The 17,404-nt window shown below is 42.0% G+C and overlaps 1 protein-coding gene across 2 annotated transcripts in view; it reads left to right on the top strand.

The window, feature by feature from the left end:
- side-III (sidestep III) overlaps positions 1–17,404 on the top strand; it is a 106,814-nt gene that overhangs the window by 49,359 nt on the left and 40,051 nt on the right. For both annotated transcript variants that reach the window (XM_036819043.3, XM_036819042.3), the window contains exon 3: positions 13,489–13,621. In XM_036819043.3, the coding sequence (XP_036674938.3) occupies positions 13,489–13,621 (133 nt within the window). The remainder of the gene's footprint in view (positions 1–13,488; positions 13,622–17,404) is intronic.

Raw genomic sequence — 17,404 nt, 5'->3', positions numbered from 1 at the left:
AGAGCTGCTCGCCTTAGTGTTGGACCGCACAATTTGCTGCCAACTTTGCCCAGTCCACATAAATACTTATGGGTATGTGCCAACACTGAGGGAAATGGTCGTTAAATTATGAAATGCTACGAAGGCCCATAAAATCTTTCTCATTAAGCACAAATATAAAATCTAGGCGGCTATAATACGAGTCAGAGTTGCCCCGATCGTAAAATCTCGCCGTTTTTCATGGAATCCTTAAAAAGGTAACAAAATTATTATTTAAAATTCTGGTGGCTAGCAAAATGTCATGAAAAGTTATGGAACGATAAATAATAATGCTATCTTCTTATAAATTGTGCCCCTATAAACAACAATTTAAAATTTTGTTTATTTTAATGTGTTCTTTTGCATTAAATAAAGCCACTGTTCAACTAGTTAAAAATGCATCTGTTTTCTTTTAGTTAATCCTTATATACCCCCAAGCCTTGAACAAAATATCGCTAGCATTTAATAATAGATTTTTCCTGGTGTATCTATTGTGTGTATCTGTGTGTGCGAATAAACTTTCCGTGTCTGTGAGTGTGTTGGGCACTTTTAACGTAATATGCTGCCGCTTGCCTGCCTGAGCTATGAGCATTTTTATAATAAATCTTGGCGCTTCCGTTTTTGGTTTGCAAACTTCCTGTTGGCAACGTCTTTAGTAGCCGGCGGCGGCAGACAGAAGGACAGAGGACTAGATAGTTGAGGAGCCCACCCCGACCCGACGAGCCCAAGCCCAAAACCAACCCGACTGCTCTGTGATTTGCACGCAACATATGGACTGCGCTGTATCCGTATCTTTGGATATGTATCTGGCAGTGGGTGTGCAGCTGCAGCAGCAGCAACTTCAGGGGAATATAAATCTTCAAGTTTTTGCTTTATTGCAGTTGTCCGACTCTGCGTACATCTCAGCCCAGCCCGAGCCAACTTATTGCGTATACGCCAGGTCTGCCGGTCTGAAGGTCTGAAGGTCTGACGGAGGCTTTCAGGGAACACGTGTTCTCGCCGGCAGCATTTACATAATCTACTGTTGGTACAACCTTTTCGGACTGACGCACGCACTCTTTATTGCCCATTGTGTGTACTTGTACCGCGGACTTTAACGAGCGCTCAAATAAATTTTAATGTCTTTTAAATGATTTCCTGGGTGGCCTCAAAAAGGGCTTGATCTATGGCCCATCACTCCCCGTTCCTGACACCACTTAATGGCCAATATTCTACGTGTTTACGAGCCCGCTTTAGAGGCTCAATACCCGACTTAGTCCGGCATTCAAGTCCAACCAGGCGACGAGAGATCCTTCATAAATACTCAGTTTGGGCAGAACATCTGCCTCGGCTGCAGTTGCACACTGAATACACCGGTGGCGGATGTGAATAAAGCCTTTCGGGGGGGACAAAAAAAGCTGAAAAGAAACAGAAAGTACACGTGGAAAATCAACAAAAGCTAGACGAAACAGAGGAGTCGAGTTTAAATGTTTCTTTGGAACTGCGAGTGAAAAATGCAACCATGTCGTCTGTGTCGACTTTTTTCACTATTTCTTTGCACTTATTGCTTGATATTTCTGCAGCAGCCGGAAAAAATGCATTCCCCGGCCCATTCAGCTTGAGATTTCCAGTGGTAACGACATATTTCAAAAGGATGCCACCAATTGTGAGCTGAAATTCCTTTTTTGCTCGAGCTCTAGTCCTCGGAGGTGTCGAACATTCAACGGGCACTTCTCTAGGTATACACACTAACCTCAAGGGGGTCATTATGTGGTCTGCGAAGCCTGAAGCCACAAAACCACCTAAAATCGTGATTATTTACATTGCATAAGGAGAAATCAAGTAACAAGAGGTTGAATAAGGTAGAAGTACGTGTTTAAAAGATTAAGAACGGTTTAAAATAACTTTAAGTACTTGCCGGTCCTTAAATTTAAAGTCTAAATGGATATCATCATAAGTGCAGTAATTCATAGAGATAATATTTGAAAGTCTATAATTGGCCCTTTTCAGTTTTCGCGTAAAGCAGAAAAGATAATACCGTTCATAATATTTATATCTATTATTCTACACTTTGAGTACTCCTACTTCCGCCGCGATGGCCGTGGGATCAAAGCGTAAATTATAAAATATTTTAATTCAAAAATCTGGCCCGGCTTTGAAGCCTTCCCCGCTCTTCCGCTGACCAGCTAGCCTTCCATGGGTCCTGTATATCCTGTTTGTCAACCAGCCAGCCCAGTTCGCAGCCTTTGTCTCCGCGGTCCCCGAGTTATGGCTCGTGGCTGTTTTTCAAAACAAAATTAGGGGCAACAAAATCCAGCGGGCAAGGGAAATAAAAACCGAAAAAATTGTAATGCAAATTTAATTAGGTTTTAAGTGCTTCGCAAGGACATCGCAGGCGACGCTCTTGTTGTTTCTGCTGTGTCTTGTCAAATATTTACTTTGAGAGCGACGGAAAATAACAACCAAAAAGGTTGGCCATTCCAGAACCATCCAGCCCCCCGAAACAAGAAGGTAATGAAATTTTTCGCGCCGAGTTCTGAAACAGTTTAAAGTTAATACGCCCGACTACGTGTCCATCGGCGGGAAAATTGATTTTCCAAAAGCCGGTTTAAAGAGGGATTGCGGATGATCCGGGAACCTGGGCCTTGGCCAAATATTTGGCCAGGTTTAGGCATAATATTGACGTTAGTACTTCTGGTTTGGCGGCCCGAAAGCTAATTAGCGTGACCCGCATCACATGCAAATCGAAATGCCGGCAGAGCAACCCAATTGGTTTATTGTCTGGCGAAAGTTAGTCAATGAAAGTTTTCAGCGCCCCGGCAAAAATGCAAATATTTGTCCAACTTTATTAAAATTCATTTTTGTCATTCATGGCGGCGGCTGGAAACTCTTGGCAATAATTTTGCCAAGTTGTTACTTTCAATGTGGGCACGCAGGCATGCGAGGAATTTTTGTGCTAAGCGGCAATAATTGCAAATTCCACTGCAGCACACACACATGGCCACGCCCCCTCTCACACAAGGATGCCGGCCCCGCCCCCTTCCCAAAGGAGGCGGAAAACTTTTGCCTTGTCTAACTGTCGGCAAATCGCAGAGCTCTGCGAAAATCTTTGCCAAAATGTTTGCCATAGGCATTCTGGCGAAACTTTTTGAAGCCCTGGCATAAGTATGCTGCGGCTTTTTATATGGCCACACTACATGCGGCTCTGTAAATTGCACACATTGTAATCTATGACACGCCCCAACTGCACACACACTGCTGCATTTGGGGCGGAGTAATTAAAACTGATTAACAACAGCTGAAATCCCACCATGAATGGAATAATGCCAATATAATGCCCATTCGTACGGCTTCAATTAGTGCGCGAATCAGTGAGGTTTTTTGCCTGCTGCAAACATTGTTTTTGTGCCCAGAAGCTGGGTACAGTAGAACATCCTAGGCAACCTTTTTTTGTTTTGGCAATTGGGAACTTTTTGCCGCTAAAACAAGAATTCCACTTATGCTCTTTGAATGCGGTCATAATAAATCGAATTAAAATATTTTTGGAGGGGAGAATGTTCGTTGTCCCAAATGAATACTTAAGTAATTTATGTATCACTTATTAATCTCATTGATCGCCAACCACTTGTTTTCAATTGCAAGCTGCAGACAAATCAAAAAGATATTTAAATTAATTAAACTGCATTGCTTATCATAACACTAAAACTAAAAGGACATAGAAAGTTATAGCACGTTGAAAGCATATTGTGAAACCATATTAATGACGCTTAGATAATAGAGCTTTAATCTTCTGTATACTTATTAATTCGAATATAAATTAAATCAAACACAATTAAATAAATCAAATTAAAGAAGATTAAACACAGAAACTCATTGCTCTTAAAGAATATATTCCTAATGACTTATAAAGAGTGCAATAGTATCTAAAGAAATAATAAAAATATGAATGTAATCTATAAAATACTCCAGCAATTGTCGGTTGCATAATCTGATGTTAAACACTCCGCTAAAAATAGAGCACAAAACAGAAATGTTGGCATTGCACTCCCCACTGAATTGTTTTTCTGCAAACAATATAATTAAGCTGAAAAACCGTGCTCCTCTTGGAAACCCCTTGTCCTTTTTGCGCTACATTTTGTTTTTTGCGGCAGTTTTTATGGGGCCACTAAATTATGCGGTGCACACAGTTTGGCCAGGACTGTCAATTGGCGCTATTATCATCGCTGGCTCGATTCCACGCACACAGAGCGCTCTTGGCCAGAACGAAAAAAGCAGAACGTATTGGGTGATAGACACTCCGCTCAGTAGTCAAGCAGCGGAAACGTTACGTATGCGACCCGTGAGCCGACCGCCGACCGCCGACTGCCTGCCAGCAAACATAACTAACAGTTCAGTGCACACACTTTGCTCCGACTCCGGATTTTCGGGTCTCGAGCACCGAGCAGCTGCTCCAATTGCTCCATCGACGTGGCCCAGGCCAAAAAAAGGATAGCCAAAGGTGCCAATTGTTTGCTGGTATGCGGGCACGTATGTGTGAATTTATCGGTTGACATGACAATGCAGCTGCAAACTGCTGGCGTCGAACAGCACTTCAATATGCTGCCAGCCAGAGCCAGAGTGCATAGTTTCCTAGTACGACTAGCAGTTCCAGGACCTGATCAGGACCAGTGCCACTGCCATTGCCGGTGGCCAACTTCTCCTGCGGGCTGCCAACTTCCTCCCCCCCCCCCCTCTCATCCCCACCATCCCGGCTATCCTGACTATCCTGACTGCTTGCTCTTCGATCCCTTGTGTACGAGACCACCATTAGGTGGGATGGCAGATCTGGGCAAGCTCACTTGTACTTTATGCCTCGACTAGTTCTCGTGTCCGAAGAGTCGCTTTTTTCCAGCCAGCGGGGTGAAGAGGGTGGATTGAAGAGTTGGAAAAGGTGTTTGTTATCCTAAAAGTAACTTAGGGAATAAGTGTGAATAATAATAGGGAATAAATGAGTATTATTTAAGCGCACTCAAAATAATGTTAAATTATAATGATTAATATCGAAATTCTAAAAAGGAATTATTAACTGTGAATAAAAATATATCAACATACAAAACATAAAAACACTTTAGGGCTTGATTTATTATTATGTTAAATTTCTGTTATAAAGAAATTTAGTTTCTCAGTAGCATGCAGCTTTATGTCAACTTCCGCTGGCAGGTAACATACTATAACTTTGATGGGACATTGAGTAATCCACAATTAGTACCATATACTTTATAAATTAATAAATTATTTTGGTTCCATATTTTATAACTAAACACAACCATACCCTTAGAGGCTTTTCATTATATTGATTAAAATATGTATTAACATTATTATTGTAAGAGAGTAATGCACTTGAAACATTTAACACTTTGCCTTTTTCCATTCGCTTTGCATTCCGAAGGTCTGACAGCAGATCTTATAAAAATCTCAATTAACGTGCATTGTAACAAATGCCCTTACCACAACCGCTTCTATTGTTTCCCTTCTCTGCTCAATCCACCCTCGCTTGGCACTCGTCCTGGCCGAGCAACTTTGTTGGCAGCGAGGGCGCACACCTCTAATGCGACCTCAACGTAAAATAATTGCTGACCAAAGTGCACTCAAATGCAGACACATGGCCACACGTGATGACCAATGCACTTCGGGTCAAAAGTACACAGTGCGAACGAGTGGAACGACGCCGACTTCTGTGGAAAAATGAAAACGACGGCTGTTGCGGGGGGCGTGGCGGGGCGGGGGCAAAACTGGGGCATCGAAGGCGTCTGCAAGGTCCTGTGGCCCAACTCGTTATTCTTACTCTTTCGGTGGGGTCGGTTGAAGAAAACCGGCTCTGTAATTGATGTAATCCCTGGCATCCGAGGCATCAAACTACACAAGGTTCCAACTGGGGTCGGTGTTTGTGCGGTCAGGATCTGAACTCTGCCAGTTGATTCACATGCCTTCGGCTGGCACCTGCCCTTTGACCGGGTTTAAGCCGGGTTCTTGAGAATTCCCCCGCTTAAAGCACCGAGTTCCTCCGGCTTTAAGCACCCAGCCAGCACACACATATTCAAATATCGATTCGATATGGCTGTGCCCCAAGAGGCGATGGGAAATCAATAACACAACACCCACTCATCTGCGACAAGGCCGAAGGTCAACAATAATGTACAAGTAGACAGGCAGCGGCGTGCCTGCCTGTCAGTCTGTTATTTGTTTCGTTGTTTTACGGGGGCCACAAAGAAGCAAAAGTATTTGCCTTTGTGCCACTTTTGTGACTGCTATCATGACTGTCACGATTGCTCTTGGCCCTGGCATTTTATTTATCATGTCGAAATTGAATTTGTGTTGTTGACTCGACCAGTCAATTGACATGCTAATTGCCATGCCCCCTCTGCGGGGGATCAGAGTGAATGAGGCGCCCCTAATTGCAGGCCATGTAAAATTTAAGCGCAGAAAAATTACTCTGCTAATTACGGGGAGGAAAATGCGAGTGCAAGGTGTAAGCGGAAAATGGGCTAACACTTTCCCGGGGCTGTTGTCAGCCTTGTTCTTCTTGGCCCACTAAGCTGCATCAAAAATGCAGACCTTGGCTAAGAATCTCAGAGGGTGCACTGGGAAAATATCTTAAATTATGCAAGTATCTACACGTAGTTTATTAACAAGGAAGTGAAGTTGACACTTTTGACATAAGTACAGTCATCGTTGCTTTACGTTCAGAAGTAATGTAAAGTAAAACTGACTAGTAATGTTGTATCTAAAATCATCCAGAATATTTATTTTTCTTCATTTAATAATGTTGTACTGCTATTTTTCGTTATGTGTATCAAAGCATATAGTATTATACATTGGGTATAAAGTTAGATTAATTCAACTTTTAGAAAAATTGTACATTCCTTCTTACAGAGACCTTAATATATAAAATCTTTGGTATTTCTGATAGTAATACATATCTTTGTTTAAAGACAAAAAATTTAAACATTTCAGGCTAATGAGAAATGTGTTTTCCTCAGTGTAGTAACCAAACTCCCTTCCTCTCCCATTCTCACTGCCTTCGAATCTGAAAGGCGAAAATTGAACAAAGGACTTTGTTTGTTTTTCAACTAAATTAGTGCAAATAGTGCAAACACACAGATACAGCTGCACACACACTAGCACACAGGCCGCAAACAAAACGAGGGCGTGGCACCTGAGAACGTGAGAACCTGAGGCTGAGGATGAAATTGGAGGATGTGGAGGCTGCAGCAATGCGACTTACCTTGTGCCACTTAGGCACTACGGCAGCGGCAACAACAATGCCACTGGGCTGTTGTTTTTAGTGGCATTCACTTTCTTGCACGCACACACACACACCCTAGAAAGCGATACGCACACATGTGCGCTGGCATTGTCTGCCATTTTGTTAGCTTGCGATTTGGGCGCTCAAAAGTATGCTACGCTGGCCATTAACTTTCATCTCAATTACACGCACGCACAGAAAGAATCCAGTTTAGATGGCTCTTAACTATGTTTCTTATAGAACCTATATTTCTGATTACAGTTTGTATCACTAGCTTGTTAGCTGAAATCATATTTGCTTGATATCTTGAAAATCTCACTTTATTTTTTATTTCCCTTAGATTACAAAAGGTCCCCTTTCTTCCGGTGCACGCCGTGAAGACACCAACTCACTCCCCTGCATATATGCATACATATTTATTTAAGGAATTTTCCTACACCCAAGACAACAATAACAATGCAACAGCAGCGACTGACGCAATGGCACGTTTATGCCACACGTGACCTGCTTTAGCTCCGGCTGGCTTTAGCTTTCGGCCAGGGTCGACATCAGTGGCTGCCTTTACAGTCGCACACTATTTTTACAAGTGTCTACAGTTAAGTGCTCGCACACACACACACAGGCGCACACACAAGCGGCCATCCAGGACCTGCAGAAATTACCATGCTCAGGACTCGTTGGCGTTGTCGTTGTCGTTGTCGTTGGCATCCCTGCGGTTGTAGCGTGAAACGAGAGGAAAAACTTTGGCGCTCTCTTAAACAACAACACCGAGCACACATACACTCGCGCACTCACACACACACTCACCGCCTGGGAAAATAAGAAGAGGAAGATGTATAAGCCAAAGCGCAGCCAAAGCGTTGCCGCGAAAGTGGAACGTGGAAAAAGGCAAGCAGCCCAAGTCAAGTCAAGCTAAGAAGCTGCCGTGGTCTTACACTGAAACTTAAGGAATTCCAGTGAATTCTTAATTTAATTTGAAAATTGGGAGGAAGGAATGTAGTTATTTGAGAAACCGTTACAGAACTTATATGGATGTATGGATTTGTGGCCTTAAGTAAAAGTTCCATCGTATTTCCGGACTACGAATTATGGTAGCCTACTCTTAGACACCATTTTAAGTGGTTTGAACATATTTAATTGGGACAAAACACGTCATCTTAAGCTTTAGTTCCATCGTACTTTTGGAATACGATATATTTTAGTATACTTTTAGACACAATTATAAGTGATATGTTAATATAAGATTGAAATAAAATATGTTGTCTTTAGTTTTTGTTTCATTGTACTTCTGGAATAAGATATATTGTAGCATACTTTTAGATACTATTTTTAAGTGATTTGAACAGCATTTTCAAAACCATAATCCTTTTTATCATTCAGGGAAGTATTGTATGAACAGATATAGTGTAATTAAGTTATGAAATCATGTATTTCTTAAGACCTATTTTGATCTAAGACGGGTCATTCTACAGAAAAAGATTTGATTCCACTCCACAAATTGTAGATCGGCTTTTCCCCAAGTGTGCCGTAGATGCTGCCGTAGCCATGGATTTCATTATGCGCATTTTCTACAACTTTTTGGAGCAAGGCGCGTTAGCATTGCATACTTTTAGGCGCTGGAGCCGCTGCTCCTGCTCCTTGGGCTCCCCGAGCTGCTCTCGCCACGCTGTGTTTTGTGTCGAGCTTTTGCGCAGACACTGAAATGCAATTTGCATAAGTTTCACAGCTTCTTTCGCTTATATAGGGCGAGCGGGACGGGAGCGGCGGCCTTTCTATATAAATATAAATACTATGTGCATAACCCAAGTGCGCCGAACGACGTGCCGCAGTCAGTATGTGCCATCTATCCACTCCCTGCATCCGTATCTGTGAGTTTGCCTTGGTGCGTGCTAAGTATGTGTTGCCTAGCTGTTGGCAATTTTCATAACAAAAAATATAAAGAGGGACGGAGGGGACAAGGGGAGACGGGGCATGCAGCAAAATGAAATTTGTGTTTGTTTTCTACTTTAGCCAGCATAAAAAGTGAAATGACACTGGGTAACGCAGGAAGAGCGTTGCCGTAGCATATAGGAGCCAACGGAAATCAGCAGGAAATTCCCATTCCCTTGTTAAGATGTTTGCTTTGGTGTTTCCCCTGTGCATGTGTGCGAAATGTCGTTAATGTAGGTAAAGGTTACATGCTTGAATATCACTTTTTATTGACATCAAACAAAGGACAATAAGGGAGGGGTATTGACTAGAATGGCAGGACAAAGAGCCGTTTCTGAACTAGTTTTAAATCGTTCAAATTGAAGCATATGTTCATAGGATAGCTTTAGGGGAAGATTAAATTGCATTGTGTGGCAAAGCTTAGACATCTAAACCACATTATAACGAAGCGATAATATTTTCAATTTGATAATAAAACGTATTATATTTGATCATGACTGTTTATGAAATGTTTAACTACTTAAGGATAATGACAACGAATTACATCAATTTATCCAAGTGTCTAGTAGTTAGGCAAACTAATTTAATTTGACAAACGAAACAAGAGACAGCCACCCAATCTTGAAAAACACAAACGAATTATAGTGTTCACAGTCTCTAAAATCAATTTCCCAAAAATAGTTCGCCTTCGATTTGCACTTATAATCCCAAATTGACCTATTTGGCCGCCTGCACGAACTCTGGCACATATTTGCCCGACGACACACACGCGACTGGGTGGAGTGACATTTGTCTATCTGAACCGAACTGTTGCCGCTTGTGGCAGCCCAATCCGGTGACCTCAGAAGCAGCTTGCCACCTAAGCCGCAGCACGCGCCACTTTGTCCAAAATCCAGGCAGTTGGTTTTGGCTGCCTGATTCCGTGGTTGCGGATGGGCTGGGATAGGAGTCCCCCAGCCATCCCCCCTTCGATTCCCCAGGGAGCCCCACGGGCAAATCACTCATTACACACTTACGCTTGCGCGACGTTGACGATGACGAGCGGCGGGATGATGGAGCTGGAAAAGGACATCAAGGAGGAGCAGGAGCAGGAGCGGGAGCGGGAACGGGCGAAGGACTCGCTGACGAGATGGCGGAGGCGGCGACGGAGGCGCATATCACAAATTATGTCAATTTGCTGCAACAGCCCGCCCGCCTTTGGGACCCTGAGACAGCGACAGGAACAGGCCCAGGACACTGGGAAAAAATGTCTCTAACATTATGGTAGCTCATCAGATAATAATATAATATAATATCGATCAATTTGTTAGCACTTAAATACGATTCTTTATAGTTTCCAAATTGGGTTTTGGAACTAGTGCAGTAAATATAAAAAAAAAATAAAAATAGATTTCGATTTTGTAATATTTTGTGACTAGCACCCTTAATTCCAAACCACTAAATTTATAAAAAAAAGAATACATGAGATAAGATTGAAGAAGAAACAGTATAATACATTAAAGATATTGAAGGCTATAATAAAAGATCCTTAATATAAGACAATTTTATCATACTATGATAGTTATTTTATAAATAAATATAACACATAAGATAAAATTGAAAAAGAAAGAGTGAAATATAAAATATATTGAAGACTATAATTACGATATGATCTTATTAAGTCCACGATCCACTTTTATATGGCCTGTTTTTATAAACTATATTTGGCAAAATGGCCAAAAATATAAGACTTTCCATATTAAATCAATTAATGATTAAAGAACGATTTGATCAAAAACTATTAGATTTGAGAGAGAATCTTACTTCATTTAAAAGGAAATTACTTTATCTTATCTTTATAAATTTAAGTTGGACAATTAGGCCCATGTTCTACCAGCAAAAGTGGACTTAAAATGTCCTAATTACAATGGAAACATAAGACTTTTAGTGGAAGCCCTAACTTCAATGCGGTTTCGCTCGGTGCAGAAGCTCCAGTCGACTGATATAGGGGGCCTAACTCCGTCTGCTCGTCGAGCATTTGACATCTTACATGGGAATTACAAACGCACGAAAATTGCTACCATGTTCGGCGACAGCCCACTCACCAATACAGCTGTAGCTGCGCACCAACACAAGAACACGATGTACTAACATATATGACACACATATATCTGTCTGAATGCCTGACGGTCTGTTTGTCTTTTTGTCCGTTTGTCATTCAGTTTTCCAGCGTGGGCGGTGCTTTTCGGTGGGCGGCTCTGGGTCGGCGTTTTCATGTGCAAATTTCTGTAGTGTGCCATAAATTATCCGACTGGGAATTGCTTTTCTATAAAACGTGCGCATATTAAATAAATGTCAACAATTTTTGGCATCGTCTGCAAGCCGAGCCTTCGCCCCTTCCGCCCCGCATTTTTATTCCTCCACTCGTTTGGGGCTGCCGAAATTAAATTACGCGTAACACGATTGTGAGGCTCCCTTTTGGGTATTAATGAGCACCAGGCTGTAAAATAGGTTCATGATGGATGTGCTGAGTTTCTGGGTTTTGACAGCCGGACAGGTGAGCAATTGAATTTTCAATTTTCCGCATCGAAATCGATTCGTATGAGTGTGTCGGGCGTCAATCGCTGGCAAATGTCTTTTCTGATTTGCGTGGGGAATTCGATTGACATTAAAATTCCTGCGGCATGTGGACCGTTTTATGGGGCACAAACGAGGTTGAAAGATTTGAAAGAGAATGCATCGCTCTCCTCAAACAAAATAAATTCTATCCGACGTCACACTTGAGCCGTTCTTAATCAATTAATTCTACTCACTCACAACTCTTTGATGGCAATTAATGTTTTATTCATCCGGCTGATTGACGGCCGTGCATTTGCAGCTCATGTTTCTCTTATTAATTTAGGACTTGTGACGACAGAACTGACTAAACATCCAAGTTCCGCCCACTTCCCGCGCTTTGATCCTTCTCACGCCAAAGGACAATTAGGGGCTTTAACTGGAAACCAGCCGGCCAACTTTAATCCATTGTCATTTCCCCGGATTGGATGGGAATGGGAGTGGGAGTGGGGAATCGGCGGTCTAGATTGGATTGGGAATGAGTTTTAGCCATCCGGAAGCGACGACGACGATGCCCTCGGCATTTCTCTGTTTTCAGTGACATCAATTGGCAGTTTAAATGCAAAAGATGAGGCCGTCCTGAAATCGCAGACCGGCCATCGCCATCGCCATCGTCATCACCATTGTCGACGTCATCGTTGTCGTTGGCTTCAATTTGGCATTAATATTCCCACTCACGTACTTGGTTGTGATTATGCGAGTACAACGATGAACGTCAGCGGCTATTGCGGTTGAAAGGAGCTGGGTGGTTGAAAGGATCTGGGTAGTTGGGTGGTGCGATGGTTGGATGGCTGGGTGGTTCAAAGGACCTGCCTTGAGGTTGTCGTGCGGCTGGGGCCTTGCGTGCTCCGCGTTTGTGGGACGGCAGTCTCAACGTGACACTTAAAAGGCAGCGTTTTGTTGACATTTGCTAGGAAATCGACGAAGGAGTCGTCGAGTCGAGTTGGTTCCCAGTAATTGTGGCCACACCCCAAAAGCTCAGCCCGGGCGCCGAGCAAAAAGGACATTTTCATATTGTGTTAATGACTTTGGCAATAGTTTTGTCATGACATTTCAAAAGAGCCACCCCACCTGTCGTTTCATTCAATTGCATTGGGTGGAAACGGTAATGATACACCAAGGGAAAAATGAGTCAGGGATTTCTGGCCGAAGCAGTTTACTTAAGAAACATATGAAAGAAAGTGGTTGACATTCAGTTTGTTTTATAATGTGTTTTATTTATACTAAAGATTCATTATATTTAACGAAAGATTGGAAATTTGTCAAAGAATTTCGATAAACACTCCCATTTCCATGTTTCGACACGAATAAATAGCATAGGTTGTATAATTTAATTGAACCTCATTTTGGCCTTCGAATTTTCAAATTAACAAAAGTATTTAATAAATTCATAATTAAATCGAACATTGAATATTACTATTTGTCAAAGTGGGTTATATTTCACAAAACACAATGATGAATTACACATAACTTTAATGATTTACTGAGCTGTTTATTACATACGAACTTATAATTTGAAATGAAAACCCAATTAGAGATCTGAATTCTTTAAAAAACAACTAACTATGGGTTACTAAATCCCTTCTTCCCCTGCTATAATATTCTCGCATGCCTTGTTCTAGACCACATATGATTATTTTACCGCAGTGCACCCATAATTGTGTTTCCCCTCTCCGTTTCAGTTTCCACAGTGGCCGTGGAGGCCGTTCTGGGACGAACCGCATCCTTGCCGTGCGACATCGAGCCGGAGGCGAAGGACGACCGGGTGTACATGGTGCTCTGGTTCCGTGAGAGCGCCGGCAAGCCACTTTACAGGTAAGCAGGTGCCCCATCCGAGGCAGTCGAATTTGAATTCAGGTTAGCAGCCACTTGCTAATTTTATAGTCTCTTTGAGATTCCAAGTGTAAGTAGGGGATGTGTGGATGTGTGTCTGTGCGGTTGACAGAAGTTCCGCCCTTTTCGGGGCTGGCCAACTGAGGTCCCTGCGCCGGCTACCTTTGATTTATAAGCCCCTCCAGTGGCAACTCCCTCCACTCATTCGACCCGACAGCTTCATGAGAAATGGCAGCAGTTCATAATTTTCAAATAATTTATTATTTTAATAACATCATCAATATCAACTCAACTGGAGTTGGTTCGAGTGAAGACTACACTGGGCGATGATACAAAACAATTAAATGAATTCTTGTATGAAAGGGTTTTATTTACGAAAATGTTTTTTGATATTTAAAAGAATATTTTCTTATTAGATAAAGCTTAAATAAATACTAAGATAACATAACAGATAAAGACTCCTAAACTTTTATAATTTTGAAATTAAATTATATGAAAAAACATGTTACCCTCATTTTTAAAATAATAGTTGTTTCTTGGCCCTTTTTCAACATTTTCCAACCATGCCCTGGAACCCAGCACCAATTTTCTCCAAGTGTAGCTGAGCCTAGTCCTGGAGTCCCGAGTCCTAGGGGCCGGGACATGGCTCCAGGAGTGGGTCAAAGCAAAACAAAGCAACGGCATGCCAGGCAGGCCAACCAGGGCTCATATATTAGCCGCAGGGCCCGAGGCAAAGGACATCCGGGGTGAAGGCGGGGGCAGCAAAATAATGGCATCCAAAGTGAAAACTGTTTTGGCGGCAACTTTGATTGGGGGCGGGGCAGAAGGAGCTCCACCCTCATCCACATCCTATCACCAGCCCCATCCTTATCCACACCCTAGCCCCCGGCAGTGTCCTCGAACTCCTGCTGCTGTTATTTATAGAGCTCGCTGGCGAACGTGTGCTTAGGTTTAATATGTTGCACATTATAAGCAGACATCGATATCCTTTAGCCTTGTCAATTTTGCTTACATGTGCTTCCTTTTCAATATGTTGCCAGCGGGTGGACGGGCTTTTCGGGAATAAGGACATAGACAACGACATGGATATGGGTTCGAATACGAATACGAATACGAACTCGAATACAGCTGTGTGTGCACACGTATACCAACGCACGTGTATCTCAAGGGCGAGCGCGAACTGTTCACGAGTCCTGCCGCCCAGGACTCTGATCCTTGTTGATGCTGTTGTTCTTGCCACTTCGTGCACTCAATTGGAAGCAATAAATTTCAGACCAGACAAAGAGGAAAATATGAGGCAGGGAGGTGAGTGCTTGGACCAAGGAAGGCGAACAACAGAAAAGCGGAAAACTAGAAAAATGTGGAAAACAATAATGTCGCAAAAATTTCCGACTTTATAACCAAAAATATCCGAAAGTGATTCGAATTCGATTTCCCTTCCAGGACAAGTCGGTGCACACAAAAAAAAGCAGGAACGGAAAACAAGAAATAGGAATGAAATTTAGGGAAATAAATAACAAGAGCGCAAACAAGAACAACAGCAACAGCTGCGCAGCGAAGGGCAGGATTCCAAAGGAAAACTCCAGCCAGGACTCGGGCTGCGGCGGAAAATTGCCAGCTCTGCGTGAAATCGAAGGACACACTGAGGGGCAGCTGAATGGGGCTTAGGAAAGAATCAAAACCAAAAGCTAAAACCGAAAAGGCGCCGAAATTGAAAGCAGCATGTGAAGGGCGGAAAGAGAGAGCCGGGTAAATAGGATACAGAACGGGGTCCCCCAAGGTTTTCCACTGTAGTGATAGTGCACTTAAAGAAATTACGAGCAGAGGAGAGGGAAGACAGGGTCAGCTGTTTATCAGTCTTACACAATTCATTTTCAGAATTTTCAGCACACCAACACTTCAAGTTGTCACCTCATTTTATAAAAAAGGCATGACAGATTTGTAACATTTTAGTATCGCAAGCACACATTATTTACTTTAAAATCAAATTATAAAGTATGATTGTAGTTTTTTGCCTTAAAATTACTTTTGAAAACAACTAAAATCGAAAAATAAAATAAGAAAACATATTGTAAAGTTCCAAAATGTTGACAACCTGCCACGAAAATTTGAGCAGGAACCATTTAGGGTCGTCCCCTCAGTGGCTGACATTTTGGTTGAATTTTAAACAAGTCAGCAATTCAATAGCTTATGGAATAACCACAATGTTCTAGTAGTTTTAATTTAACAATTGTTATTTTTAGTCTAAATAGCAACCCCTAAATGGTGTCCAAAACTAATCAGATTTAGATTACAGCACTTTTATAGTTCGCAAGATTCGGAATCACTTCATTTTAAGCACCACATCCATGAGTACAGTCCCTTTAAGCCTTGTTTTTTGCCTCAGTGTGGTACATCCTTTTTGTGGGGCAGGCTTTGCAACATTTCCAAAGGCATTTCCAAAGGGCCGCACACACCTACGGCCCAAATACCCGGCAAGGTCCTGTCTAGCAGCTCCCTGCATTTGACAGCTTTACACCCAGATACAAAGCCAAAAGCCGAGGCCCCCGAACAAAACGACGTCCTGCCCAGGAGGCTAAAAGCAAAAATATTAAAAATTATAATGTTAACTTTTGCTTTGTTGTTTGACTGGCCAGAAAGCAGACAGTTTTTTAGGGTTAGGCTATTTCGGGTCTTGGGGTTCATTTTTATGCCCCGGATAGCTGGCTGGGATTTGTTTCTGCTGACTTTGACCCTTGAAATGCGATTTTCATAAGATTTTTATACATTTATTTGTTATGAATCGTGGCGATATGGGGCCAAAGAGCAGGGGCCGGGCGAGCTGCTTGCCCTTCCATTATTAAAATTAACATTTGCCATGACAGCCACCTGTAACGAGGAGCGAGGAGCGAAACGAAGCTCTGTGGGTCGACAGGCCGACTGTCACGTTCAATATTGCAGGCCGTCAATGGCATTGGCAGCCCCTCCACGACCACGCCCACCGCCCCCCACAAAGCCTACATAATAAACAAAAGGCAGGAGGAAATGGAATGGCCTCGGCTGGAGCTGGATACAAAAGGCAAACGGGAGCATGCACTCGCCGTTTCCCTGGCGACTGCGATTCACGCTGGGATCAACCGAAATAAAGCAATGAAAATATGTAAAAATTAAATTAAATCAACTGCACTTGCACTTGATGAGCGGCTCAGGTGGAAACACAAGTATATTTAATTTAAAGTTCACTTGAGCTGTTTTTAATAGCATATAGGCCGTATCATGGACTTAACATCAGATTAAAGAGGTTAATAATTGCTACAAGTATCAGTTAAAAAAAGGTTTTCTTTTAAGTCTTAATTTCATGCTTTGTTTTTTTAACAAGTTTAAAATTGTAAGATGAGGCATTTCAAATTAATATGCCTATCGGTAGTTTCAGACTGGTTCATTTAACTTCGACCTTCAGATAACCGTGTGTAGATAACCTAACTTAAAAATTGTTTTTATGTGAAACTGTTTTTTTAAACCCTATACTTGAATGGGTACAAACCAAAATTGGTTTTGTCTATTGTACAATTATGATTTTACAAAAACATTTTTAATTCATTGATTTCAAATACTTTTGGACATCTACTTATAACATGTTTAATTATAATAAGGACACTTTAACGTGGTGTTATTAATTTCTGTATTATATAATAAACTATAAAAATTCCACAACTATAAAACGTTTAAGTCCTTGTGATCCGATCGCTATAAATAAAAAAGTACACGATTTTTATAGAAAAATAA

This window comes from Drosophila suzukii, chromosome 3, assembly GCF_043229965.1.
Source record: "Drosophila suzukii chromosome 3, CBGP_Dsuzu_IsoJpt1.0, whole genome shotgun sequence".
Taxonomy (NCBI): domain Eukaryota; kingdom Metazoa; phylum Arthropoda; class Insecta; order Diptera; family Drosophilidae; genus Drosophila; species Drosophila suzukii.
This window is presented reverse-complemented; position numbering and strand designations above follow the sequence as displayed.